Source organism: Myotis lucifugus, unplaced genomic scaffold (genome assembly GCF_000147115.1).
Source record: "Myotis lucifugus unplaced genomic scaffold, Myoluc2.0 scaffold_40, whole genome shotgun sequence".
In the NCBI taxonomy this organism is placed as follows: domain Eukaryota; kingdom Metazoa; phylum Chordata; class Mammalia; order Chiroptera; family Vespertilionidae; genus Myotis; species Myotis lucifugus.
In genome coordinates, this window is record NW_005871088.1 from 465000 (window position 1) to 492626 (window position 27627).

Genomic DNA, 27627 nt, shown 5'->3' on the forward strand with positions numbered 1-27627 from the left:
TCCTTTTGACATGGTTATTCCCTCCCGGAAACCTTGTGTCTCTTCCGGGACCTCACCTTGTACAGCATCAATGGCATAGTCGATTGTATTTTCCTTGGCCACCTTATCTCACATCTGAGCCCCATTCTGTGTTTGAAGGAATCATCTTACCTTATGAGTTTGATGGGAGGCCAAGTGACCTCTGACTGTAGTCTCTTCCTAGGTTCCCTTTCAGCTGGGGCAGCTATCAGCAAACTACATCCCAAAACCAAATCTGGCCCACTACCTGTTTTTGTAAAACAAAATTTATTGCAGTCCCGCCCCACCCCTTACTTTAAGCATTGCCTGTGCTTTCTCCCCACTGCACCGCAGTTTGAGTGGTTGTGACAAGGACCGTGTGACCTGCAGGGCACCAGATAGCAAAACAGAAAATAGTTGCTCTCTGGTCCTTTACCCAAAAAAAAAAGCCTCAGTCTGGCCAGTGTAGCTCAGTGGTTGAGCATCTACCCATGACCCAGGATGTCACGGTTTAATCCTCAGTCATGGTACATGCCCAGGTTGCAGGCTCCATCCCCAGTAGGGAGTGAGCAAGAGGGAGCCAGTCCATGATTCTCTCTCATCATTGATGTTTCTATCTCTCTAGCACTCTCCCTTCCTCTCTCTGAAATCAGTAAAAACATTTAAAAGATTTTTTTTTAAAAGACCTGAGCCCTACAGGAGGGTATGGGCATGTGCCCAGGCTCTACCACTCAGACCTACCTGCCTGGGGAAAGAAGGGTGGGCAGCAAGAGAAGTCCTTGCTCAGTGTCAGGGCTGCAGGAAGGACCCCAGTGGCCTGTGGCCATTGCTGCCCCTGCAGGATGGCAGAGGCAGTGCTGGCTGCCCTGTGCCAGCCTGGCAGCAGGATTTGGAATATTCCCAGCCAACTTAGCTCAAAACTTGTTCCTCCAACACTAGGGATTCTCTGGCCACCCAGTAATCCTTTTCCCCCAATTTGTTGTTATGGTAAAATACATATAACATAAAATTTACCATTTTTAAGTGTACAGTTTCGTACATTCATATTGTGCAAACATCACCACCTTCTATCTTCCAATAGCCTTTTAATCAAGTCCTTGTCTTTAAATCAGCTAGAGTTGATCTCCATTGCTTGCCGCCAATAATCTGGACAGATAGGATTTTTTACAGAGAGGAAGGGAGAAGAATAGAGAGTTTGAAACATCGATGAGAGAGAAACATCAATTAACTGCCTCTTGCACACCCCCTATTGGGGATGTGCCCGCAACCAAGGTACATGCCCTTGACGGAATCGAACCTGGGACCTTTCAGTCCGCAGGCCGACGCTCTATCCACTCAGCCAAATCAGTTAGGGCTCATTTTTTTTAAAAAAATTTTTATTGATTTCGGAGAGGAAAGGAGAGGGAGAAAGAGATAGAAACATCAATGATGAAAGAAAATCATTGATCGGCTGCCTCCTGCATGCCCCCTACTGGGGATCGAGCCCACAACCCAAGCATATGCCCTGACCAGGAATCGAACTGTGACCTCCTGGTTCATAGATCGACACTGAACCACTGAGCCATGCCAACTGGGCTCATTTTGAGTGCATTTTCTCTACCTTGATCATGTTGCTCCATCCCCTCGCTCTTGCTTTTGGAAAATGCCAGATTGTACCTGGGGTTAGGGCCTTGGCTCTTGCTGCTCCTTATGCCTAGGCCCCTCTTTATATGACCTCCTCCCTCATCCCTCACTTCCTTCAGATCTGGGTTCAGATTCACTTCAGGGAGGCCTCACTCAGGCATTAGGCCACTGCCCATCTCTCAGGCCTCACCTCTGACCGTGTGTGTGTGTGTGTGTGTGTGTGTTGTGTGTGTGTGTTCGTGTGTTCCTTACCACTGCACTGAACTATCTTACTTCTGGTCTTCTGATGTTTCCCCCCCTGGGAAGTCATTTGCCCCCTGGGAAGTCATTTGCTTTTTCCCTCAGGGTGCCTGAAGAATTCTTTTTTTATCCTTGAAGTTGAGGAAGTTGACCAGAGTGTCACTGTTGAGTGTTCTTTATCACATTTTCATGCTGCATATGCAGCTGGTCTTCGTTTCAGGTCAGTTCTCTTATAAAATATCTTTGATGGTATCTGTTCTGTTTTGGAGGTCTCCTACCACGGGGATACAAGTTATCCTTCTGTTAGATTGGCTTTGCCTTTTTTCTGATGCTATTAGCTTGGCTCTAATTGCTTTTTATTTTTTCATCTGCATTCACTGTTTGTTTGATTTGATTTTCAGTTATGTATATTCTGTTTTATGCTCTTTTAAAATGTATTTATGAGTTCCATAATGAAGGGATTTGGTCTGCAGTTTGTTTCTCTAGGTTGGGAATTTGCCCTTTCACCTTACTGTTTTATCATCTCATCTTTGAACTTCTATTGAGAACATGTTCTTATAAAGTGGTGGGGGCTTTCCTTCTCTTCCCTGTGGAGGACTTTGCCTTTCCTGAGCCATCTCCTTCCCTGTCTCCTTTTTTTCCCCTTCTGGCCATAATATGTTTGCAGAGTTACCATGTCATGTCCTGTCATCTGGGCTCAGGCTTGGATGGCTCCATGCAGTCATTCTGTTTGCTTTGGTACAGAGGGGAAATTCTTGGCCCTCTCTTCCCAGACTCTTGGCATCGGCTCTCACTGCTTCTCCCCCCTGGGCTATGGTGAGCTCTTTATCCTGTGGTGAGAGAGAAGCTGCACACTGCGGGTGCTGTAGTGAGGGATAGTCTTTGGCAGTATCTAGATTCTTCTCTCTGTCCTAAGAATTGTGCTAAATGTCTTACACAAAGGCTCACTCCAGCTGCTTGAAGGACATGTATGCCATTCCTGTAGGGGTGCGGAATGGGGATACCTCAGGCTCCAGGTGGTTCCCTGAGTCCGTGTGTACCCAAGAGCAGTTGCTTCCCCCAGAGCCAGCCTGGCTCACAGGCACTTGACCCGTTTGTCCCGCACCTCCCAGTTAGGAGCTGCAGTAGTTCCTAGGCCAAAAAGGAAAAAGTTACTGATTCCCACCCAGTTGCTTCTTTCCAGCTTGTTGGCTTAGAGGTCTCGGGGTGTTGTTGACTCCCTAGCATGGCTTCTGGGGATGAGGCAAGGACAGGAGCTCAGTCTTGTTGCTGCTTTGTCCTTTGGAATCCTTTTCTAGGCTGCTGGGTTTTGAAATGTACTGAGTTCGATTTTATACCCCTTCCTATGTGTGATGAATTCTTCCCTTCACATTCCTCCTCCCCACCTTCGTTTTATTTCTTATTTTATTAGGGACTAGAGGCCCGGTGCAAGAAATTTGTGCATGGGAAGGGGGGGGTCCCCTCGGCCCAGCTTGCACCCTCTCCAATCCGGGACCCCTCGGGGGATGTTCGACTGCCGGGATTGGGCCTAACCCGGCAGTCAGACATCCCTCTCACAATCTGGGACCACTGGCTTCTAATTGCTCACCTGCCTGCCTGCCTGCCTGATCACCCCTAACTGCCCCCACTGCTGGCCTGGTCACCCCCAACTGCCTCCCTGCTGGCCTGGTCGCTCCTAACTGCCCCCCTCACCAGCCTGGTCACCCCCAACTGCCCCCCTGCCAGCCTGGTCACCCCATGCAGCCTGCTGTTCGGTCGTTTGGTCGGCCCTCACTGCCCCCCCTGCCAGCCTGGTCGCCCCACGCAGCCTGCTGCTCAGTCATTTGGTCAGCCCTCACTAACCCCCTGACAGCCTGGTTTGGTTGTTTCAGTTGCAGTGGTCGCTTAGGCTTTTATATAGAGAGAGATAAGGAGAGCAATTCTGTGGGAAGTTGTAACCTGTCATTTGATTCTAAGTCTCTGATCCATGTGAAATCAAGTTTGTTGTGTGTGTTGTGTGGTGTTGGATGCACTGACCATAAGAAGCAATTCACATATTTTCTTTGGCCGTTCACAGATACTTATTCTAGGTAAATGTCAGTTTCCAAAGGGAATTCCATTGGGATCTTGACTGGAAGGACAATCTTCCTGTTGTATTTTCTACCCAATTAGTGTTTGTACACAGACAAGTAACTGATATGTTTGTATTTGTCTTGTCACCAAGCGTGTTACTACTTTTTTAGCCAGTCCCCGGAGTTGTTTATGGGACAGAGACCTAGTCCCTGCTGTTTGCCTGCTGCTTCCTAATGGCTTAGAACCCTGTTGTCAGAAGCTGGGTTGGGGGTAGAATGGATCCCCAGGATGCTACTGTGGAGGTTGCTGAGACAAGTGGGATCCATATCTGTGTATCTCTTTCTGGGTGTTCCAGCAGTGCAGAGTCACTGGAGCGCCACAACCCTTCTCTGCCCCTCCCCTGCTCTCAGCAGTGCCCAGGGGAACCCCTCAGCCTGTCACCATCCTTTCCATGTATGGCACTATCAGGCTCCAGGCCCTTCATTTGCCACCAGCAAATTGCACTTCAGTCAGCCTGGCTCCGAGGTCCTGTTGTTCTGACCTTGAAGATTTCCTAGGGCTCTGTTAGGAGTCTTATTCCTAGACCTCCCTAGCGGGTCCTCCGGCCCCCCAATGTTTTAGTGTGGTCGAACTGTGAGAGCAGAACTTCTCTAACATTGACTCCTACCGCACCATATCTTACAGCAGTTTCTCAAAAAGTGCCTCAGTCATTGGTGGCACCCTTCTTGTTTGCCAACACTGGTAGAGAGATTTTCCCTGTTTTCTGTTTTGTTGATCATTTCAATGGGCTCAGATATCATCAGAAAACAAAAGCTTATCAGGCATGCAGATGTGGGGTGACCTATGCTAGTAAAAGGCACAATAATGAAAACAAGGCCATTCACTTCAAGTTAGTTATGAGATATTCAGACCAAGTAAGCTGACTCTTATGCAGAGTTCTCTCTTCTGTTACTGGAGATCTCCTTTCTGCCCCTTCCTCCACCCACCCCCCAAATATGTTGCCTCTGTATTAAAATTTTATTTTGGCAAATATTCTGTTCTTTAGCAAAAGCAGCTGACACTTGATAAACATCTGTAAAATTTGTTTACATAAAAGAATACAAAGGTAAGAAGAAAACGGTGTCAACAGAAAATGGTGCGAGGGAGGATCAGCGGTGGGAATGCATTTCTGGGGACCAAAAAGGCAGGCACATGTAAGTGCCTATGGAGACCAGCTGTTGGGACCTTGAAGACTAGATATTTGTCATGGGGACAGAGAATCTCCATGAGCATGCTGAAGGGTGTGCTCACGGCAGTGGGGAACATGATGGAAGAGAAGTTGCTATGAGGGGAGGCTAGAGAATGGAAAGCAAAGTCTAACAATACAAGCCTTTGTGGGGCAGCTGGGGAAGCCACCCTGCTTGGGTTTCAGTTGTGATCCACGACTTTATCAGCTTTGGGCCTGATCCTTCCTCCACCCACAGTGGTCCCACATCCTCAGGTCACAGTGTCACGATCACATCCATATTCTGGGGCTTTTGCCTGGCTCCTTATTGGGTTCCCCTAGCTTTTAGTATCTCCCCTTTCACAACATTAATCTAAATAGTTACGATTTCATTATTGACTATCTGCCCTAGAAGAGTGACCAGGAGAAAGAAGAAATGGATGCAGGTAGAAAGCGTGTCTTGCTGTAACACCCCTGGCTCTAGCACATCTCCTGCATGGTACCTAGAAGGTGCTCTAGTAATGTTAGCTATTAAATGAGTGAGTAGGTGAAATGAAACACCCCCGCACTGTTCCCAGCATTCTTGCTGTAATGACTTCTGTTTAAAGCTTGCCCCTGTCTGCTAAGCATTCCAGAGTGAAAGCAGTTCCTGCTGCCCCATTTTACTCCTATCTAGTTCCAGAACATTTTCATCACCCCCAAAGGAAACCTCATGGGAAACAATCTGGCAGTTCCTCAAAAAGGTAAACATGGAGTTCCCCTATGACCCAGCAATTCCACTCTAGGTATAGACCCAAGAGAATTGAAAACATACATCTGTGCAAAATCTTGTACACAAATGTTCATAGGAAACAACCCAGTTGTTCATCAGCAGAAGACTGGATAAAAAAGTGGTATTTCCATATAATGGAATGTTATTCAACCACAAGAAGGGATGATGTTCTCATACATACTACAACATGGATGAACCTTGAAAACATGCTGAGTGAAAGGAGCCCATCACAAAAAGCCACATAGTGTATGATTCCATTTATATGAAATGTCCAGAAGTGGCAAATCCATAGAGATAGAAAAGAGATTAGTAGTTGCCAGGGGCTGGGAGTACGGGGAACTGGGGGAATGACTGCTTAATGGAATTGGGGTTTCCTCCATGGGTGATGAACTGTTCTGAAACTAGGTCGTGGTGATGGTTGCACGACATTGTGAAGTATTAAGTGCTGCTAATGGTAAATTTTATGTTATGTGTGTTTTACCACAATAAAAAAAATTGATCAAATGCCCTCAGAAAATTTAGCCAACAACCTTCAACTTGGCTAAATGCCTTGTCATTAAACTTCTTGAGCTAAATTCCTTTCTGACTGGCATTGTTACCATGTCCTGGGCTTGGTCCAGTCTAGCACGTGTCACCCTAGGTCCCCATGCTGGGCTTGGCTCTTTCTCTGGGATAAATGACAGAGCTGCTTGCCTGGGCTCTGTGCCTGCAACCAGACAGGCTCGCTTGGAGCCAGCTGTGGGTTCTGAGTACTGCATGGGAATCATAGAACCTACCTTTATGGTTTAGGGTAATTGGTGAAGTCAACTGTCGTTTTAGTGGAGTATTACAAAAATTTAGGTATAATTCACATACCATGAGCCCTGGCCTGTATGACTCAGTTGGTTGAGCAGCATCTCATGTAACCAGAGGTTGCAGGTTCGATCCCCAGTGGGGGACATGCAGGAGGCAGCTGATCAATGTTTCTCTCTCTCCATCTCCGTTCCTCTCTCTATATATAATAAATGAAGACATATTTTTAAAAAATAATTCACACACCATGAAATTCATCCATTTAAAATGTACAGTTCAGTGGCATTTAATACATTCACAATGCTGTGCAAGTATCACCTCTATCTAGTTCCAGAACATTTTCATCACCCCTACAAAACCCTGTACCCCGCTAGCAGTCACTCCGTGTTATCTCCTACCCCTAGTCCCTGGCAATGACTAATATACTTTCTGTCTGTGTGGATTTTCCTGTTCTGGACATTTCATATAAATGGAATTATTCAATATGTCTTTTTGTGAAGGGCTTATTTCACTGAGCATAAAGTCTCCCAGTAATTATCCATGTTGTAGCATGTGTCAGAATTTCCTTTTTTATGATTGAATTATATTCCATTGCATAGATAGACCACATTTGTTTCTCCATTTATCTGTCCATGTACACTTGGGTCATTTCTACCTTTTGGCTACTGTATATCATTCCTTTCTGAATATTGACATGCAAGTATCCATCTGTTCCAGTCCCTGTTTTCAGTTCTCTTGAGTCTATATCTAGGAATGAAATTGTTTGTTCATATGGAAACTCTGTGTGTAACCTTTTGAGGAACTGCCTGACTATTCTCCACATCAGCACTGTTTGTTTAAACCTGCTTATCTTTCCCCGTGTGTGGTGGACTCATAGTATAAAAATGAAACTTACCGTATGGCGCTGGTTGCCTTCATTTGGGGAGGGACCTACCTTTGGGTGGCAAAAACTGTGTTTTATTTAGCTTTTAAAATGTAGACAGTTTCTTGCGTCTTCTAAAATTGGGGTATTAAAAAGTACACTGAATTCAGAGCAGGGCCACTGAATTTCAGGTTCTACCACTGTAGCCTGCAGGCTGAAGCACCATCCCCTCTTTTGTTCCTGAAGACCACTGAGGGGAAAAAAAAAGACCACTGAGACTCTGTCAGTGGAGTTTGATTTCTCGCAAATCTTTAAAGGGACTGAAGCTGGCTTCTCAAAGTGCCACTGCCTTTATTGATTTGTGCAGAGCAGCTTCCTTGATTCTGAGATTGTGCAGCTCATATTGGAAGTAGAAAGAATTGGAAGCACCAAGTGAATGACACTTCAGGATGGAAGCAGCCACTGTAGGAGTTCATTTCTCCTCCTCTGTGCCTGACCATGACTTGGGGAAGTGGCCACTGACCTGCCCTGTAGTCATAACCTTGTTGTGGTTCTTGGGCTCTCGATGCAGCTCCATGAGATAGATGACTGGAAATGAAAGGTGCTGAGAAATAACATCTGGAATTGGCATGATACAAACATGACTGAAATTGGGAAAGGTCAGGATATTGCTGGGGCTCTGAAAATTTATATGAAGCTCACTCGGGGAGGGGCTAGATTGGAATCTAGTTTTTCAAGTGAAAAACTTTCAGCTGCTGCTTTCACCTGGCTTTTAAGCCCCCCCTTTTTTTAATCTGAATGCCTTGGGGATTGAGTAGTCTGTCCTCCCATAGTTGTCTGGCCAGCTGTACCTGCCAGCTGTTGGTTGCTTGCTCCCCTGTAATGTACAGTAGGCTTGGGTCAAATGAGCACCAGGTACAGCCTCCCAAGGCTACCTTCTGCAGGATTACTGTAGGTTACTTTCATTATTAAAATACAGGCAGTTCTCACCATCAGACCCCTTGAGATAAAATGATTTGGCCCCGCCAAAACCGGTTTAGCTCAGTGGATAGAGCATCGGCCTGCGGACTGAAGGGTCCCAGGTTCGATTCCGGTCAAGGGCATGTACCTTGGTTGCGGGCACATCCCCAGTGGGAGATGTGCAGGAGGCAGCTGATCGATGTTTCTCTCTCATCGATGTTTCTAACTCTCTATCTCTCTCCCTTCCTCTCTGTAAAAAATCAATAAAATATATTTTTTAAAAAAATGATTTGGCCCCCAAACAAGATTTCTGCAACTCTAAGGAAGAATTTCGTCTAATGTAGCAGCAGAATCACTGAGTGGTGTTTTATTACCAAGAGCCTTCTCTCATGCTTCATAGATATTTAAGATTTGTGAAGACCTTTCTGCTTAAATGCGATATATGCATTCCTGGGGGAGAAAAATCTTGTGTTCTACAAATCACACAATAAAATATAGTTGTTAAGGGAAAAATAGGTAGGGTAGACCATGCCAACTCTAGGAGATTTGGTACCCAGAGTTCACTAACAAAACCAGTGACAATTCTGTATAAAAAAACAGAACACCACGCCATTGAAGTCTCTGTTGGCATTTGTACCCAACATCTCCATTAGCCAAACATTTTTCACCATAACCCCGACTTGTGCTTCCTCCCACACAATGCACAGATGAGTTGTTTCATTGACAATAAAAGTCAGGTCCTGCCCTGTCTGCCTGGCTCAGTGGTTGAGCGTTGACCTATGAACCAGGAGGTCACGGTTCGATTCCTGGTCAGGACACATGCCTTGGTTGCAGGCTCAATCCCCAGTGTGGAGCGTGCAGGAGGCAGCCGATCAATAATTCTCTCTCATCATTGATGTTTCTCTCTCTCCCTCTCCCTTCCTCTCTGAAATCAACAAAAATATATTTTTTAAAAAGTCAGGTCCTAAGCAAGGCTTCCTTCAGCAGTGATTTTATTTTAAACACAGAGAAATACCTTGATATCTTCATTCATACAGCTTCACCATATAGAACATAACACTGTGGAAGATGTTCTTTGAGCCACTAAAAGAAGGTACTTCTGCAATGTTTCCAGCTTTTTCTCTTAATGTACTTGTGTAACGTGAAGGCTTTCTCTTTAATTGTTAGAAAGCTTTCCTGAAACTGCTTCAAAATATTACTGTCAACCAGCACAACTTCCAGTTATATTGATGTCATCTCCCTTTTAAACATATGTTTTCCCTGAACCCTTTACCATTGGAGGGTTAGTCATCGTAACATTGCACTCCTAAGTACTTAGCATGGCTTTCCTAAGAGCACAGGATGTAGTTATGACATTCAGGGCATTTCACTTTGAGCTAACATGGAACCATATTTGCATTCCCCAAATGCCTCATTACTGCCTCTTTTAGCACCTTCAAACCCAGGAGCCAGTCTAGGATTGCATGTTGCTTTTTTTTTTCAATATATTTTATTTGTTTTTTACAGAGAGGAAGGGAGAGGGATAGAGTTAGAAACATCAATGAGAGAGAAACATCGGTCAGCTGCCTCCTGCACACCTCCCACTAGGGATGTGCCCACAACCAAGGTACATGCCCTTCACCGGAATCGAACCTGGGACCCTTCAGTCCGCAGGCTGACGCTCTATCCACTGAACCAAACCAGATAGGGCTGCATGTTGCTTTTGATTGTTCTGTCTCTTCGGTCTCCTTTAAACAGAACCAGTCCTCAGCCCCCCCCCCTTTTTTTCATGCCACAGACCATTTTGAAGAGTCCAGGCCCATTGTTGTGTGGAGCGGACCCTTTGGACTCTTCTGGCTGTTTCTTCATGGCCTCAGTTCCCCCTTCCTGCAAGATGGGATGGTGCCCATGCTCCTACTCTTCACAGCACTTCTGCAGGCTGGCCACAGTCAGTAGTGCTCAGATTGATCTCTTGTTAAGGGGCACTTGCCAGATTTCTTCAACAAACAGGACACCTTCCTTTCCTTCCCTTATTCTTTAGCCTATGTATTCCTTCATTTCTTGCCAGCTTGTGAGTGTAGGTAAGTGTTTTTAAACACTGTCTTCTATAGCATCTTCTAGATGTTCAGTCCAGCCTTTTTGGTAGTTTTAGAAGGAGTGTTTGTGGATCTGACCACCTCATTGCTGGAATCCAATCTGTAGAAGCCTGGGACCCATCCTCCCAGTGCAGCCATCTCCCATACTGCTGCCCTCGTGAGCCCTCCCTCCCCATCACTGTAGATATCACTGTGCTCTTGGGCAAGCATGACACCAAGGCCCTCAGTGAGTGCCCCAGCCTCGTCTCCTGCTAACCCCAAACCACCAGTGATCACCAGGCTACTGGTAGTGCCGAAATTCATTATTTGGTCACTGAGAGCCTGCTTGCTTTGGGTGCTAAGCTAGCCCCTGCTCCTCAAAGCTAATGGCCCCAGGGATACAGCCATCAAAAAAAGGAAAGGGCCCTAGCTGGTTTGGCTCAGTGGATAGAGCCTCAGCCTGCGGACAGAAGGGTCCTGGGTTTAATTCCAGTCAAGGGCACATGCCCCGGTTACAGGCTCAATCCCCAGTAGGGGTTGTGCAGGAGGCAGCCAATCAAAGATTCTCTCTCATCATTGATGTTTCTCTCTCTCTCCCCCCTCTCCCTTCCTCTCTGAAATCAATAAAAATATATTTTTTTAAAAGAAGAAGGAAAGGTACCACAGTATCTGAGTTGCGATTGCCACTTGGCATGTGACTATGGGTCCCGGGTTCGATTCCGGTCAAGGGCATATACCTTGGTTGTGGGCACATCCCCAGTAGGGGGTGTGCAGGAGGCAGCTGATTGAGGTTTCTCTCTCTTTGATGTTTCTAATTCTCTATCCCTCTTCCTTCCACTCTGTAAAAAAATCAATAAAATGTATTAAAAAAAAAAAGAAGAAGGAAAGGTACCACAGTATCTGAGTTGCAATTGCCACTTGGCATGTGACTATTAAATGCTATTCCTGTCCCGGGCATCATAGTGAGGACAGGAGGGACTATTGATTTGCTGCCTCTGCTCATCTGACCTGGCTTGCCTTGAGCCCTCCTGACCAGCCCGTGAAACTCGTCATGAATCTTAAAAACCAAGCTCAGAACTTCCTCTTCCAGGAATCCCCATCTCTGGGTTTCCCCTCTGCCTGGAACAGGGGAGGATGTCATTATTTCTTTGTTACCTCTTTGTCTGTCTCCCCCCGTCCCTCCCACACACACACACACACACACACTAAACTTGGAGCTCTAGAAGACCAAAGAATTATGCTAATCCTGCTCTGGCATCTCAGCTCTTAGCAGTCTGGTTCAGGTCAAGGGTATCAATGAAAACACATTGGCTCAACTGTGACCTCAGACAAGTTCCCTTGTCTGGTTGTACTTCCTTTTTTTTTCTATCTGTGACACTGAAGAATTGAATAGGTGATTTTTCTAAAATATATGAACTTGTGAACTAGGTGCTCAGTTCTCCTCCTACTCAGGATTATGTGTGTGTATGTGCATGCGTACATACACACACACACACACACATGCACATATATATGCTGTGATTAGAGGGAGGATGAAGAGGGCTATTTGGTTTCTTTGAAAAAGTGTATGCTTCAGCAAACCCCATAACATCCTGGTGTGTGTGTGTGGGAGGGGTGCTTAGGGAGTTGCCAGGCCTCCTTCAAGGTCACCCTGGGACCGAGCAGGCATCTGAGCCAGGGGTAAACTCATTTGGATTACCTGTTTTGCATCATTTTTACCTCCACACCCAGCATAATGGCTTCTAGGCTTTAGGGCTTTTGTTACTTGTTTTTAAGTACCAAACACCTGTGTATCCCTTAATGCTCAGAATTGAAAATCACCATATTGTCATAGTAGTTTTGAGTAATTTCAATTTAAAGAATTAGAATATTACAGATAGAGTTAAAGGTCCTTTTATTCCCCATCATCGTCAGTGCTATTAAAGTTCATTTATTGCCCTGGCTGGTGTGGCTCAGTTGGTTAGGCATCGTCCTGTGCACCGAAAGGTTGCCAGTTTGGTTCCCAGTCAAGGCACATGCCCAGGTTGCAGGCTCCATCCCTGGTATAGAGTGTGCAGGAGGCAGCCGATTGATGTTCCTCTCTCTCCCCACTCCCTTCCTCTCTCTCTCTAAAAATCAATTAAAAATATTTAACAGTGCCTGGCCGTCATGGCTCAGTGGTTGAGTGCTGACCTCTGGACCAGGAAGTCACGGTTCAATTCCCAGTCAGGGCACATGCCTGTGTTGCAGGCTCGATCCCCAGCGTGGGGCCAATCAGTGATTCTCTCACATCATTAATGTTTCTATCTCTCCCCCTCTCCCTTCCTCTCTGAAATCAATAAAAATATATTTTAAAGAAATATTTAATAACAAAACAGTTCATTATTGTACACTTAGGAACTATTAAAAACATAAATTTTATGTTATGTACATTTTATCACAATAAAAACTTAAAAAACAAATAGTTCATTTAATCAGAGTTTGGGCACAGCTGGATATCCCACCTTTGTAGCCAAAGATGTATGTTCTCCTCTTCTTGAACTCCACCCTCAAGGCTTTGCCGAGGTCCTTAACTCGTCCCTCACCCCCACACCAGTCCATCAGCCAGCAGTGTTGCTTCACTTCCTGATCTTGTCCCCAATCCTCTGCTGTCCCCATCCTGGGCCACACCAAGACAACTGCAAAAGGCTTCTCAGGGCCCCTCCCTGCTTTCCTCTTAGGTCTCCAGTAGTCCGTTTAGAGTGATCCTTTCAAGAGCCCTTGTCCCTGCCCCCTGCTCAAAGCTTTCCATCACACTTGGAATAAAATCCAACAGAGCCCGCCATGTCCCTCCATGTCTCCACTGTCTGGAGCCTTTTCCCCACATGGCCGCATGACTATCCCTTACACTTCATTTAGGTCTTTCTCTCTTTTCTCCCCTAATATCATCACATGGATTATTTTCTTCATTGTGTTCTAATCAGTTCATTCTTTTGAACACTCACCTGGTCACAGCATTGCACAAGACAAGGAACCCTTCCACTCAGTGCCTGTGTCCTTTTCATTCTCCTAGGGGCCAGCCTGGTCCCCTTCCATGGGCACTAGGCTTGTTCCCTGCCCCTGGGGTGCCATTGTTGGCCTTAGAATATGTCCCACCAAGGACATACAGAGCACGGGGGACAAAAGTATTTGAAATCATTTTTTTTCCTGTGGTATGTCATCAATTTGATATAATTAATAGTTTATGTTTATATACAGTGTCGTGACATTTTGTTACCTTTTGTTTTCATTTTATTTGGCGTTATGTAAACTTTTACCTGATTCAGAAGTTGAAATTATGCTCTGGCATACCCAGAGAGGCCTCGGCTGTTGTTAGTTTCTGCTGTGTGCTTCCTAAAGTCCCCTTCTATCTCACACAAAAGGCAGCCTGCGGTATACATTTTTTACCTTACAGTAGATTCTAGGGATCACTCCCCAGTGGTTTTGGGCACTCTCCATGGTGCGGGCCTGCTGTCATCTAGTCAGCAGGTCCCTGGTGACGGCTGTCTGAGTTGTCCACAGTCCCGGGCTAGTAAAAACAATGCTGTTGTAAATAACATCATCCTCTGTTGTTTTGACTTTCTGAAGGTGTCTCTTCAGGGTAGATTTCTAGAAGGGATTGCGTCAACACCCTTGATGGTATCTAAGAGGCATTCCTGGGTGATATGGTTTGTACTTGACCTTATGGTGGTGAAAGTATTGAGGGAATACAAATGAGAGTTCTGAGGAAAGCAGACCTTTTCCATTGGTGCGGTGTTTCTCTCTGACTCCGGGAGCAGCCCTGGACTTGAGCAGTGCACTGTGAACTATTTGGAAGTGGTGGTTCCAGTCTATTCACCACTTTGCTCCTGGCAGTTTTCCTTCTCCCTAAGACTGGGAGCATTGAAAAATAAGCTCTGCTGGAACAGGTTAGGGACCCCACTTTTACAGCAAGAAAAGGTCTCCCGTGAGCCAAGGGCTGAATCTGGGTGACACTGACAGCCAAGCTTGGGACCCTAAACTTCTGAAGAAGATCCAGGAAACTCAGTAAGCCTGAGGAGGGCTGGGACACACCCTCACCACGATCCGTCCCCACACCTGACCTGAGCTGTTCAGAGAAGCCATGTCTTCATGGCACCCAGTGAGTCCTGGTGCTAACCTGCTTTCAGTGACTTACCCACATCATTCGAGTCATTTCGAGTGCACGCCACAGTGCCTTCATTGACGTCTCCACAGTGTGGACAGGAAGGGACATCACTTGGGATAGACGAGCCACGGGACAGTGATCGGTGCCACATGAGCTATATAAGACAGGGCAGAGGACAGGAATAGTCTTGCCCTTTTCCATAATGAGCTGCCAACTGAGGGACTAGCAGATGGCTAATTCTGAGCCCACAATTCTTCCTAAGCCTTCCCTGGCCCCAGTTGTGTTCTTGTCCTCTTAGCCCGGCCATGAGAGCATCATGGTCAGACTCTGATCCTAGAGTCCAGGGCCTCAAGTAAGCATTTCTGAAGTATACAAGGAAGGGGCCCTACCCGATGGAACTGAAGTGTAGGGAAGGCGCTGCTCTGTCAGTGTGAAAAATGGGGAATGCTCCTCTGTGCCTTTCTCCTTGCTCTTTCCTTTCACCAACAAGGCTGTGCTATTGCCTTGCGTTGTAAGGGAGGGTCTGGTGATCAAGGCTTACCTGACCTGGGGTCACTTTTCTTATGCCAGGACCCTGTGCAGCGGTTTCTGGTTGCCCAGGTTAGCCAGGATTTATATAATGCCTTTGTGACTTTTCTTCCTCTGGGGTGTTGGTACCCATCGTTGAGATGAGGAAACAAGCCTGCTCAGGTCTGTGTTTGGAAATAGCAAAGTCAGGATTTGAGCTCAGGTTGGCTGGCTCCAAACCTGTATGCTCTTTGTGCAGTGCTGCGCTGTGTGCCTGTCAGCAAGTTGTACTGTGCCCCACAGCAGTTCTTTGTTGAGTACACATTTGAGAAAACCCAAAATACAGAAGCTATAGTAGCACCCAAGCCCGGCCTTTGTGAAAAGGAGCTCCACCCCCTTTTGGGCTGACAGCTCCCTATCCCAGTGGTCAAGTCAGCCCTCAGGTGCAGCTCATAAAGTGGCCTCTGCCAAGGCAGCATGCAGAGAAGCCACATAGTGTTTCTCTCAGAAAAATGCCACCTGTGCAGGCCACTTTCCTGCACACCAGGAATGGGACTCAGGGTGGCCACAGTGCAGGTAGAGTGCAGTTGGCCACCACCACTAGCAGCCCAAAGCCCCTAAAGAAATCTGTGAAGGGAAGAATATCAAGACCTGAGTGAGCCACCAGCAGGGCAGCCCCGGCTTGAGCCTTCCGATGCTCACTTTTTCTGCAAACTGGTGTGTCCTCTGTGATACTTACATACTTGTTTAACACTTCAGGGAAGAAAAGTCAGAAGACCAGGACCTCCAGGGCCTCAAGGACAAACCCCTGAAGTTTAAAAAGGTGAAGAAGGATAAGAAAGAAGAAAGCAAGCATGAGCCCCTGCAGCCGCCAGCCCACCACTCTGCTGAACCAGCAGAGGCAGGCAAAGCGGAGACCTCGGAAGGGTCAGGCTCAGCCCCAGCCGTCCCGGAAGCTTCTGCCTCCCCCAAACAGCGGCGCTCTATCATTCGCGACCGGGGACCCATGTATGATGACCCCACTCTGCCTGAAGGTTGGACCCGGAAGCTTAAGCAAAGGAAATCTGGCCGCTCCGCTGGGAAGTATGATGTGTATTTGATCAAGTAAGTAAGGGCAACTCCTGCCTCTACAGAGCTGGGAGCCCTGGGTAGGTGGGAAGTTGGGGACAGGTGCTGAAAACTAATGGGGGTCCCTTAAAGTAGGAGCTAGTTGCTGCTAGTTGACCAAGAAAATGTGTGTGCATAACCCCATCTGGGTTAAGTAAGGTGGCTTCAGTAATGAGCACTGCTTGCAGGCACGACAAGGTATGCTTGGAATGACTGTATGGAAGTCACTGCCCTGAGTGAAACATGCACAGGCTAACAGAGTGTGATTTACCCTGCCAGCCCTCGAGGCCTTGTTTGAAGATGGAATAGCAGGAGGACCTACCCGGGGTCAGGATGAGAATGCCAGGAGACGTCACCTGGGAAGTGCTGAGGCCACAGGATCTGCCATATGTAGTAGCCTGGGCTCAGGAGGCAAGCAGAGTTCCCTGGGGTTCCTGCCATTTCTCAGCTGGAGAGCATCCAGCTGAGAGGCTCTTCTCAGAACCTGTTACCCTCATCTTCTTTCTGGGAGAGTTGTTCTGTAACATTGCTTCATGAACCAGAAAAAATAAAATAGAGGAGTCGTAGAGCTCAGTACACTCTGTGAATTGTGCTGGGAAAGGTGGGCTCTCGGACAGGGCCTCTGAGGAAAGACACAGATAGGCCCCATGTGCCTTTTCAACTGTCCCTTTTGCATTTGTCCAGCCTTGGGGGAGGGTCACCGGATGTTTTTGTTTGTTTGTTTTGATCTTAGAGAGGGGAAGGGAGGGAGGCAAGAGATGGGGGAAAAGAGAGAAAGACACTGATATGAGAGAGGAACATTGATCAGTTGCTTCCCACACACGTCCTGACCATAGGATCAAACCCGCAACCTGGGAATGTGCTCTGTCCAGGAATCAAACCCACTACCTTTCAATGTATAGGATGATGCTCCAGCCAACTGAGCCACACTGGCCAGGTCCTTTCTGGGTGTTTTCTATTAAAACAGTAACTTCCAAGCCTGAGCTTCAAGAGGAGTGAATAAGTACATTTCAGCTCAGCCCCTTAGACAATCCCAAAATGGTTAGTTTTCAAAGGACATTTACGGACATTTGCAACCTTGTTTGGCCCCAGCAAGTCTGAGAAGACTGAGCAAAGCATTATCCTATTGACATATGAGGAAACCAATTCCCAGAAGTGCTAAACAGCATGCCCAGATTCAGACAGGGTGCTGTACTGGCAGGTCATGCCCGGGCACCAGCCAGCAAGAATGGGCCCTGGCCTAATGGCTAGGCAGGGTCCCCAGGTCAGACCACTTCGGGGTTCAGAAGGGGCCTCAGTGACATGCTGGTGGCAGCTGTGGAGCAGCTAGCACCAAGCTATTCTGGTATAGGAGCAGGCCGTATAGATGCCCACCACTGCCCGGCGACCTGATTGCTTCATGTATAACCACGGCCGTGCCCCTCAAGTTTTAGCTCATCTTGGGTTTTCTTAAATGTGACTCTGGCTCAGTAGTATCATCAGGTACATCAGCTGCAGAACCTCTTCTGTTAAAGTTCGTCACTACCTTCTGCTCTGCCCTATCTCCAGCATTGCTGTGGAAGCTTCTAATCACTTTTTGTGTCTCTCCACTTGTTCCCACAGTCCCCAGGGAAAAGCCTTTCGATCTAAAGTGGAGTTGATTGCGTACTTCGAAAAGGTAGGCGACACCTCCCTGGACCCTAATGATTTTGACTTCACGGTAACTGGGAGAGGGAGCCCCTCCCGGCGAGAGCAGAAACCACCTAAGAAGCCCAAATCTCCCAAAGCTCCAGGAACTGGCAGAGGTCGGGGACGCCCCAAAGGGAGTGGCACCGCGAGACCCAAGGCAACAGCATCAGAGGGCGTGCAGGTGAAAAGGGTCCTGGAGAAAAGTCCCGGGAAGCTGCTCGTCAAGATGCCTTTTCAAACTTCGCCAGGAAGCAAGGCCGAAGGGGCTGGGGCTACCACATCAGCCCAGGTCATGGTGATCAAACGCCCTGGCAGGAAGCGAAAAGCCGAAGCTGACCCCCAGGCCATTCCCAAGAAACGGGGCCGAAAGCCAGGCAGTGTGGTGGCAGCTGCTGCCGCTGAGGCCAAGAAGAAAGCCGTGAAGGAGTCATCCATCCGGTCTGTGCAAGAGACCGTGCTCCCCATCAAGAAGCGTAAGACCCGAGAGACAGTCAGCATTGAGGTGAAGGAGGTGGTGAAGCCCCTGCTGGTGTCCACCCTCGGTGAGAAGAGTGGGAAGGGACTGAAGACCTGCAAGAGCCCGGGGCGGAAAAGCAAGGAGAGCAGCCCTAAAGGGCGCAGCAGCAGTGCCTCCTCACCCCCCAAGAAGGAGCACCACCACCACCACCACCACTCAGAGCCCCAGAAGGCACCCACACCGCTGCTCCCGCCCCCGCCCCCGCCCCCGCCCGAGCCCCAGAGCTCCGAGGACCCCGCCAGCCCCCCTGAGCCCCAGGACTTGAGCAGCAGCGTCTGCAAAGAGGAGAAGATGCCGAGAGGAGGCTCGCTGGAGAGCGACGGCTGCCCCAAGGAGCCAGCTAAGACTCAGCCCACGGTCGCAACCACCACCACCACGGCCGCAGAAAAGTACAAACACCGAGGGGAGGGAGAGCGCAAAGACATTGTTTCATCCTCCATGCCAAGGCCAAACAGAGAGGAGCCTGTGGACAGCCGGACGCCCGTGACCGAGAGAGTTAGCTGACTTTACACAGAGTGGATTGCAAAGCAAACCAACAAGAATAAAGGCAGCTGTTGTCTCTTCTCCTTATGGGTAGGGCTCTGACAAAGCTTCCCGATTAACTGAAATAAAAAATATTTTTTTTTCTTTCAGTAAACTTAGAGTTTCGTGGCTTCAGGGTGGGAGTAGTTGGAGCATTGGGGATGTTTTTCTTACCGACAAGCACAGTCAGGTTGAAGACCTAACCAGGGCCAGAAGTAGCTTTGCACTTTTCTAATCTAGGCTCCTTCAACAAGGCTTGCTGCAGATACTACTGACCAGACAAGCTGTTGACCAGGCTTCTTAGGGTATGCCTGCACCTCCCCTCCCACCCAGACCTCCCCTCGTGTGGTCGCTAAGGACAGAGAGCACTTAAGAGGACACTCCATTTTCGGTGCCATTGGTGCCCCAGTCTCAGCTCTCCTCTCCCCCCACCCTGCCCCAGCTTCCCCACCTCCCCCACTCTCACCCAAGTTGGGCCAAGGAGGTGTGAGGCAGGAGAGACAGTTGTATTCTTTAGAGAAGAAGTTGGAGATGGCCAGTGGCTACAGCCCGTGTGATCCCACTCGTGGTGGCACAAATCTGGCCCCACTCCAGCCCCAATCCAAAACTGACAAGGACATTTCACAGGACAGGAAAGTAGCACCTGTTCACTCCAGTCTGGCATGGCTCAGGGGGAGTCATCCTTCGAGCTGCTAGGTGTAGACTTGCCTGAGCCAGAGGAGAGGCTGGCCCAGGGCCGGCCTCCAGTGGATGGCACTAGAGAGAGGCCATGGAGGCAGCAGGACAAGGTGTAGGCAGGTTGGCCCAGCTCCGGGCCAGCAGAGCACAGCGGGGCAGGAGGGACTCCTTAGTTGCTCAGAGCAATCTGTGACTGGCAGTTAGAGGCTCAGTGGGGTGGGGGCCAAGGGGAAGGAGGGGAGAATGTTCTTCCAAAACTTTCCAATTCTACTCCTTAGGGACAGCTTAGAACTATTTGCACTATTGAGTCTTCATGTTCCCACTTCAAAACAAACACGCTCTGAGAGCAAACTGGCTTGAATTGGTGGCACTTTGTCCCTCAAGTCACCAGACGCGATGGTGTTTAGAACTGCCTGGATCTGTAGATACCTGCGCTTGTTTTAAAGTGGGCTCAGCACATAGGGTTCCCACGAAGCTCCGAAACTCTAAGTGTTTGCTGCAATTTTATAAGGACTTCCTGACTGCTTTCTCTTCTCTCCCATTTCTGCCTTCTGTCATTTCATCCTTTCATTTCTTCCCCTCCTTCCTCCTCATTCATCCCTTCTGTTCCAAGCAGCTCCAGTGCCCAGCTGTACCCCAAATTGATTCTGCTTAGTTCATGCCCCCAGAACTCACCCCACCCTTGGCCTTCCCGCCACCAACCCCAGCCCAGCCTCACTCCATCCTGAGCCCTGAGGAAGCCCCGGGCTCTGCTGAGCCTACCTGACCCTAGCACCTCAGTCTCTCTGAAGGGCAAGAGAACAGCAAGGTCTTGCTCTCCTAAGTCAGAATCAAGACACTGAGCCTCCTCAACCTTCCACTTGAGAGAAGTGGGTGGGAGGAATCAGACCAGATTTGAATTTGGGAGCTGAGGGCAGAACAGAGGGCCCCCGTGGTCTGCCACAGTCATCACGCGGCCCAGCCATGACCTTGGCCTCTGCCAGGCCTGGCTAGCGCAGTGCAATGTGGCAGGGCAGCAGCCAGAACAAATGCAGATGCCCCCAGACCTGAGCTGGGACCAGTGCCTAGGGCGCCCCCTCCCTGCCCACCCAGGCTCCTCTGTTAACCACAAGTTCTTTTCAAATGGAAAACATTTGGCTTTCGCTTACTCGTGACTGGGTGGGGCCAGTGTAGCACACATTTTCACGTCTACGCCAGGGTTCTGGTGTAGGGGCTTAGAGGCTTGGGTTTGCTGTGGGATCCCATCCTTTCAACCTCTCTGTTCAGGAAGTCCTTATCTAGCTGCATATCTTCATCATATTGGTATATCCTTTTCTGTGTTTACAGAGATGTCTCTTATATCTAAATCTGTCCAACTGAGAAGTACCTTATCAAAGTAGCAAATGAGACAGCAGTCTTATGCTTCCAGAAATACCCACAAGCACGTCCCATGTGAGCTGCTGCCATGAACTGTCAAGTGCGTGTTGTCTCGTGTATTTCAGTTATTGTCCCCTGGCTTCCTTACTTTGGTGTAACCATGAAGGAGTGAAACATCCTAGAAACTGTCTAGCACTTCCTTGCCAGTCCTTAGTGATCAGGAACCATAGTTGACAGTTCCGATCAGTAGCTTAAGAAAAAACCATGTCTGTCTCTTCCGGAATGGTTAGAAGCAAGGGAGTTTGCCCATTCTGTTCGTAGAGTCATAGTTGGCCTTTCTAGCATTTTTGTATCCATTTCCTTATGCTGCAAAAGCAAGTCCCACAAGCAACCCCACTCTGCTGTCGATTACCCGGGCTTCACTTCTGACTCCTCCCCAGGAGGGAAGAGGGGTCGGAGGAGGGAGTGAGTCCTTCGGGACCCCTCTTCCTCCAAGGACAAAAGGCTCCTGACCCCACAGTGGCCTTGCACTCCTGGCATCCCCAAAAGACACCTATCCGTGCGAGCGCGGCATTCAGCCAGTTTGTCATGGAGACGCTGTCCATTCTGGTCGGTCGGGTTTTTATGTGTTATATACCTAGTCCAGTGAAATGTGGCTCCTGGGACCAATGTCAGGAGCTGGCTGGCCTCCCCATCAGCTCATTTATCTGGTCCTGGGAAGAGGAGTGTGGGGCTCACCAGGCCCCCCTTTCACCCATGACAGTTATTCAGGGGCTGACTGGGCATTGATGGTCAAGAACACAGCATTTCAAGGGTCGTTTTCTTTCTGTCCGGCCGGACCTGCAGCCCCCTCACTCCCCAGCTCCTTCCCCTAGAGTTCCAGAGCTTCAGGCAGTGCCTGAGGCTCCTTATGGTTTTCTCTCCCCCTTCCATATTCCCTCTTCTTCCCCAAATAAGGGCATCATGAGTGAGTGACCTTTAAACAGGCCACCTTGGTGGTTTGCCACCCTGACAGGCAGAGGCCCGTGCCGTGCCGCCCCTGTTCCTAGAGTCAGGTGGATGGAAGTTTGGAGGGAAAACCTAAGCCCTGGAATTCTCACCAGCTGTGTCCAGCCCAGTTCGGGGTGTGACCTTGATTTTGTGTGTACTTGAACACCACGAAGGTTGGGGGGGGGGGTGCATCTTTTAGGGACTGTGAAGAATACAGGAATTGACCGACAACTTTCAGATCCCCATGGGTCTAGGTCACAGAGAATCATGTTCCGTCTCCCCAACCGTCATTCTAGTTGTTAGTTACTACCTCCTTTCTTGACAGAATTCTGTGTGTCCTTGAGCTCCTCCCACAATGCCCGGCCCAGCCCTGCCCTACTTGTCTGCCCATTGGTGAGCTTGTCCTTACCAGTGGAATTGCTGGCTTTGACACTTAAGTGAACTGGGGAACTGGGCCACAACCAGGCTCTAGTGCAGTGTCCTTCTGTTGGCATAGAAGACACCTAAGAATGTCATGTCCCCAGTCCATCAGTGCCAAAGTAGCCAAGGACGCCAGCCCCTCAGCTCCCTGGAAGGTGAAAGTCATGGTGGTGGCCTGGGGACACTGGCCACAGCCAGCACCTGGCTTCTACTGAGACCCCATGCAAGTGTGGGCAACAGTCTTCAGTGGCATCATTTCAGGCTAGAGCCAAAAATAGTGGCAGCGAGACCTGCAACAGCCCCAAGTTGTTGCCTGCTCCTCTGCCCAGCTTGTCATTGTCGTGACAGCCATCATGAAAGGGTACTAGCCAGAAACAAGCTTCCATGTTTGGTGGGAAAGGAGTTTCTTAGCTGACAGGCCCTCTGGATTTTAAGTAACTCTTAATAAGCAGATTGAACCCAGGAGGGAGCAAAGGTTATGAACTAAACCCACCAGGGGGCTGCCTGGATCTTGGGGAGCATTCCCACCGGCCCTCTGGACTGACGTGATCAGGGGAGGTCACAGGTACTGGTTCTTGGAGACCTTTGTACATCCATTCCTAGCTGGTGTCATTGCCCCGAATTGCTTCCTGATGCGAGTTTCACGCACAAAGTCTAGGACCAGTGGCCCAGACCTCAGGAAGCAAGCTGTGTGGAAAGCCTAATGGGTGTTTGCCTAGCCAGTCCCCCAAGTGCCAGCTGCTGGTGTGTGGACAAGCACAGCATTACCAGGCCTGTGGCCATGCCCCTGCTGTGTTGGATTCCTGCTCTTGCTCTGCTTTCTGCAAGGGTCCATCTTTGCTCTTGGTCAGTGAGCCCGTCCACTCTGGAGGGCTTTGTTGAGTCTCCATTTTTGTGTCTTTCTCTTTTAGATCAATCTTTAGAAAAGGCCTAATTGTTATAAATAGCTAGGATACTGCCTCTCCCAGGGTCTGAAGTTACATATTTTAGGGGGGAAAAGTGAACACTGAAACCCACTCTCAACAATTCAGAAGGAAAACCTAGAAAATATTTGGCAAAAAGAATACATTTTAATGTTTCTGAACAAATAAGAGCAAGCTTTTGTGAAAATTCTGATCTAAAAATACTTGGAGCTTGGCCTGATATGTGGTGAGCGCTGCAGGCAAAGGGGATTCCAGCCCCAAGCCACTGGATCTGAGACTCAGGGCCATTCTGTCATTGGAGAACCCATATCTCCTTGGGTAGCATCCCTGAGGACTTGGCTTCAGCTCTGTCCTCTGGGGTGGCCTGGAGGTTAGTGGCCCACCTGGGCCCAAAGCTGCAGGAGCCCAGCTCTTGGTGTGGGAAGCGGAGTGGTCACAGGGACTCGTGAAGGCCTACACCAGTCTCATTCCCAGCACCACCTGTTTCTTGCTTCGTTCTCATCTCCATAGAGCCTACCCAAAGCTCTGATTTGTCAAGAAAAAAAAATGAGTTCTAACTAGGGCCCAGGTAACTAGAAAGGAAAGGGTGATGTCTCCCCCTTGGCCTCTGCCTGTGGCACAGCCTGTCCCCTGAGGACATTCCCTGCTCTGCTCTCCTTGGGGTCTAGGGCCTGATGAAGTGGCATCCCTTCTGAACTCGGAGGTGAGGACAGAGGCCTGAGCACTCACTGTGGTGTGTGCCCCACTCGCCCCTCACCCTTGAGAGCCCCTGGGGTAGAAGGGGAGGCTGTGTGTGAGGATGGGTGTCCGCACCCCTGGCAGAGCTGAGACCCTCACAGGGGAAATCAGGCCTTTGAGTTTCAGAGCATTTTAGAAACTTGCAAATTGTCTTTGCTCCTCTAGCTCCCCCTTCTATCTTACCTTTTCTCAGGTCCTGCTCAGCAGTGAGAGAAAATAAGATGAAAAGGCCAAGAGGTTTGGCTCCTATCACTGGTAGTCCCTCCCTGCAGTGTTTGTGTGTCAAGTGACAAAGCTGTTTTTCCTGGTGACCCTGATTATATCCAGTATCTTATAGACTATAAGCATAGGCCTGCTTGGTCCTCTCTGTTCTGGGCTTTTGTTTTGCTTTTTAGTTTTGCTTTTAGTTTTTCTGTCCCTTTTATTTAATGCACCGATTAGACACACAAAGCAGTTGAATTTTTATATATATATCTGTATATTGCACAATTATAAACTCATTTTGCTTGTGGCTACACACACACACACACACACACACACACTGTTAAAATAATACCTGTTGCTTAATTACAATATTTCTGATAACCGTAGCATAGGACAAGGGAAAATAAAAACAAAAACAAACAAAAAAAAAACCTGACAAATCCGTCTGCTGGTCACTTCTTCTGTCCAAGCAGATCCATGGTCTTTCCTCGCTTCTTTCAAGGGCTTCCCTGTGCCAAGCTAAGGAGGCTCCACGCAGCGCCCAGGTTTTGCACTGTTTCTCCAGTGCTTGTGAGAGAGGTCCGGGGATACTGGTGCAGGACAGTTCACCTCAGTGTGTGGGTGCGAGAGTGCTCCCTTGCCCTGGCGAAGTCCAGAATGTAGTTGGCACCGCCTGGTCCTCTTCCACCTCTGGGTAGGGCAGCTGGAGTCCATGGGGGTGGCCTGATCCCCCTACCCCTTCCAGTGACCGGTCAGAGTGATCATGTGTGGAGAGTCAGCTCAGCAGGCCTCCCCACCAGTAGGGCTCCCACTTTGCCGAGTCCAGGGTCTGGAGGGAAGACAGAAGGCCTGTCGTGTCCTTGAACGTGTGAGCTGCACCAGGTAGAATGCCAGGGACCCAGAACCACATAGAGAGTCCAGTCTCCCTCTAGGAGGTAGCGAAGACTCCAGAAATGTCCCTTTCTCTTCTCCCACATCCTGCGAGTAATTGCATTTGCTTTTGTAATTCTTAATGAGCAATATCTGCTAGAGTTTAGCTGTAACAATTCTTTTTGATCGGTTTTTTTTTACGTAATTAAAAACACCAAAAAAATCCAGAAACTTGTTCTTCCAAAGCAGAGAGCATTATAATCACCAGGGCCAAAAGCTTCCCTTCCTGCGTCAATACTTCTTCTGAGGCCTGAATCCAAGAGAGAAACACTCATAGGCTCTTTGTGTGGCTGGGCTACCCTCGGGCCCCTCGGAGGACCTGGCCTTGGGCCCACTCCAGCCCACATTCAGTATTAGCGGTGGGTCATGACGTCCTTGCCCACGCAGCCTGGAATGGGGCCGAGGAGGTGAGGAGGCCGTTGCCACCGATGCTTGGCCACTAACAGGTGGGTGTCCGCATGTGTCCACGTGCATGCTTTCTGACTGAAATGTGAAATCAGCACCCGAGTTAGCCTCACCCAGTGACCTCGCCCCGCCGGGCTGGAGCGGGGCCCGCCCAGTTCAGTGTTTCTGGGGAGCTGGACAGTGGAGTGCACAAGGCTTGCAGAACTTGAAGCCTGCTCCTTCCTTTGCTACCAAGGCCTCCTTTTCCGTTTGATTTGTCACTGCTTCAATCAATAACAGCCGCTCCAGAGTCAGTAGTTGATGAATATATGACCAAATATCACCAGGACTGTTACTCAATGTGTGCCGAGCCCTTTTATCGCGCTGGGCTCCTGTGTACCCGGACACTGTAATGTGTGCTGTGTTAGCTCTCCTCACCCTCCCCTCGTTTTTCTGGGGGTTTTCTGTTTGGGTTTGGTTTGGTTTTTATTTCCCCTTTTGTGTTCCAAACATGAGGTTCTCTCTACTGGTCCTCTTAACTGTGGTGTTGAGGCTTATATTTGTGTAATTGGTGGGTGAAAGGAACTTTGCTAAGTAAATCTCTTCTGTGTTTGAACTGAAGTTTGTATTGTAACCATGTTTAAAGTAATTGTTCCAGAGACAAATGCTTCTAGACACCTTTTCTTTACAAACAAAAGAATTCAGAGGGAGGGGATGGTGACTGAGATGAGAGGGGCTGTCCTATTTCCCCAGGAGGGGAGACCCAAAGAGATGACCCCTGCTCAGATCAGCCAGAAGCCACCCAAGAAATTCAGCCTAAGCCAACAGACCGAATAGCTGATTTGTTGCCATTTTCCAATTCCGAGCAAAACCAGATCTTGTTCCACCCAGTGGACATTTTTGCCTTCCCCTCCCCTCCCCGAGATTATTAGCATCATTGATATTTTTAAGGACAGTCAAGGTTTATGTTCCTGTGAGGGGAGCCAGGTGGGGTGTGAGCAGGGCCAACCTGAAGCGGGCCTGAACCAAGTGGCTCAGACAAAAGGTGGGCATCTCCCTGGAGATCTCCACTGTAACCACAGGTCAGGTATATGTTGACAGGGCGGACTGGCCACTCTTCACCTGACGCAGCTCTTTCTAGACAGGCCAGGCAGAGGGCATTATCGTTTAGGACACCTCCATCACATCCCACCCCTTACCTGGAGTGCACCACACTAATGTGACCTCTCAATCCCCAACCACCCCGGGCGATACGATGGTGGGATGGGAGGGTGCACTCTCTTTGCTGTCATCAGATTCCCAGAAAAAAAATTTGGATGTGAGAAACCCCCTTCCCTTTCCATGGCAAAACCAGATCCTCCTCAGAGAAGCCGTTACTCCCACCAGACATTGTTTTGGGTTCACAGAACAGGGACAGATGTGTGCTCCTTTAGTGCCTGGCAGCCCTTCATCTGCAAGGCAATGACAGTGCCGATTGTAGTGACCACTACACACGGGGTTTAGTAGCAGGAAGAACCAGGCAGGGTGGCTGCCCCCTCCCGAGTTGCAGTGACACAAGCCAGCCACCCTGTGCAGAGGGAAGCCCTGCTGAGGGCAGGAGAGGTAGGCAAGGGGCGCGGGGAGCTGCCCAGGACAGACTTGGCTGGAGATGTCTCTAAAAGCCCTCTATTGCATTCACCTTCAGTTTTTGTGTTTTGGGACAATTACTTTAGGAAATAAGTAGGTCGTTTTAAAACAAAAAAAATATTGATTGCTTTTTTGTAGTGTTCAAAAAAAGGTTCTTTGTGTATAGCCAAATGACTGAAAGCACTGATATATTTAAAAACAAAAGGCAATTTATTAAGGAAATTTGTACCATTTCAGTAAACCTGTCTGAATGTACCTGTATACGTTTCAAAACACCCCCCCCCCCACTGAATCCCTGTAACCTATTTATTATATAAAGAGTTTGCCTTATAAATTTACATAAAAATGTCCGTTTGTGTCTTTTGTTGTAAAATCAAG

General features: G+C 48.6%; 1 protein-coding gene across 3 annotated transcripts in view; it reads left to right on the forward strand.

Moving 5' to 3' along the window:
* MECP2 (methyl-CpG binding protein 2) overlaps positions 1-27597 on the forward strand; it is a 65724-nt gene extending 38127 nt beyond the window's left edge. For 2 of the 3 annotated variants that reach the window (XM_006087668.3, XM_023753009.1), the window contains 2 exons: positions 15946-16290; positions 17896-27589. In XM_006087668.3, the coding sequence (XP_006087730.1) occupies positions 15946-16290; positions 17896-18982 (1432 nt within the window). In that variant the 3' untranslated portion in view covers positions 18983-27589. Of the gene's footprint in view, positions 1-15945; positions 16291-17895 lie in introns of all 3 variants that reach the window. The other variant, XM_006087669.3, reaches the window with a different exon arrangement.
* The last annotated feature ends 30 nt before the right edge of the window (positions 27598-27627 follow it).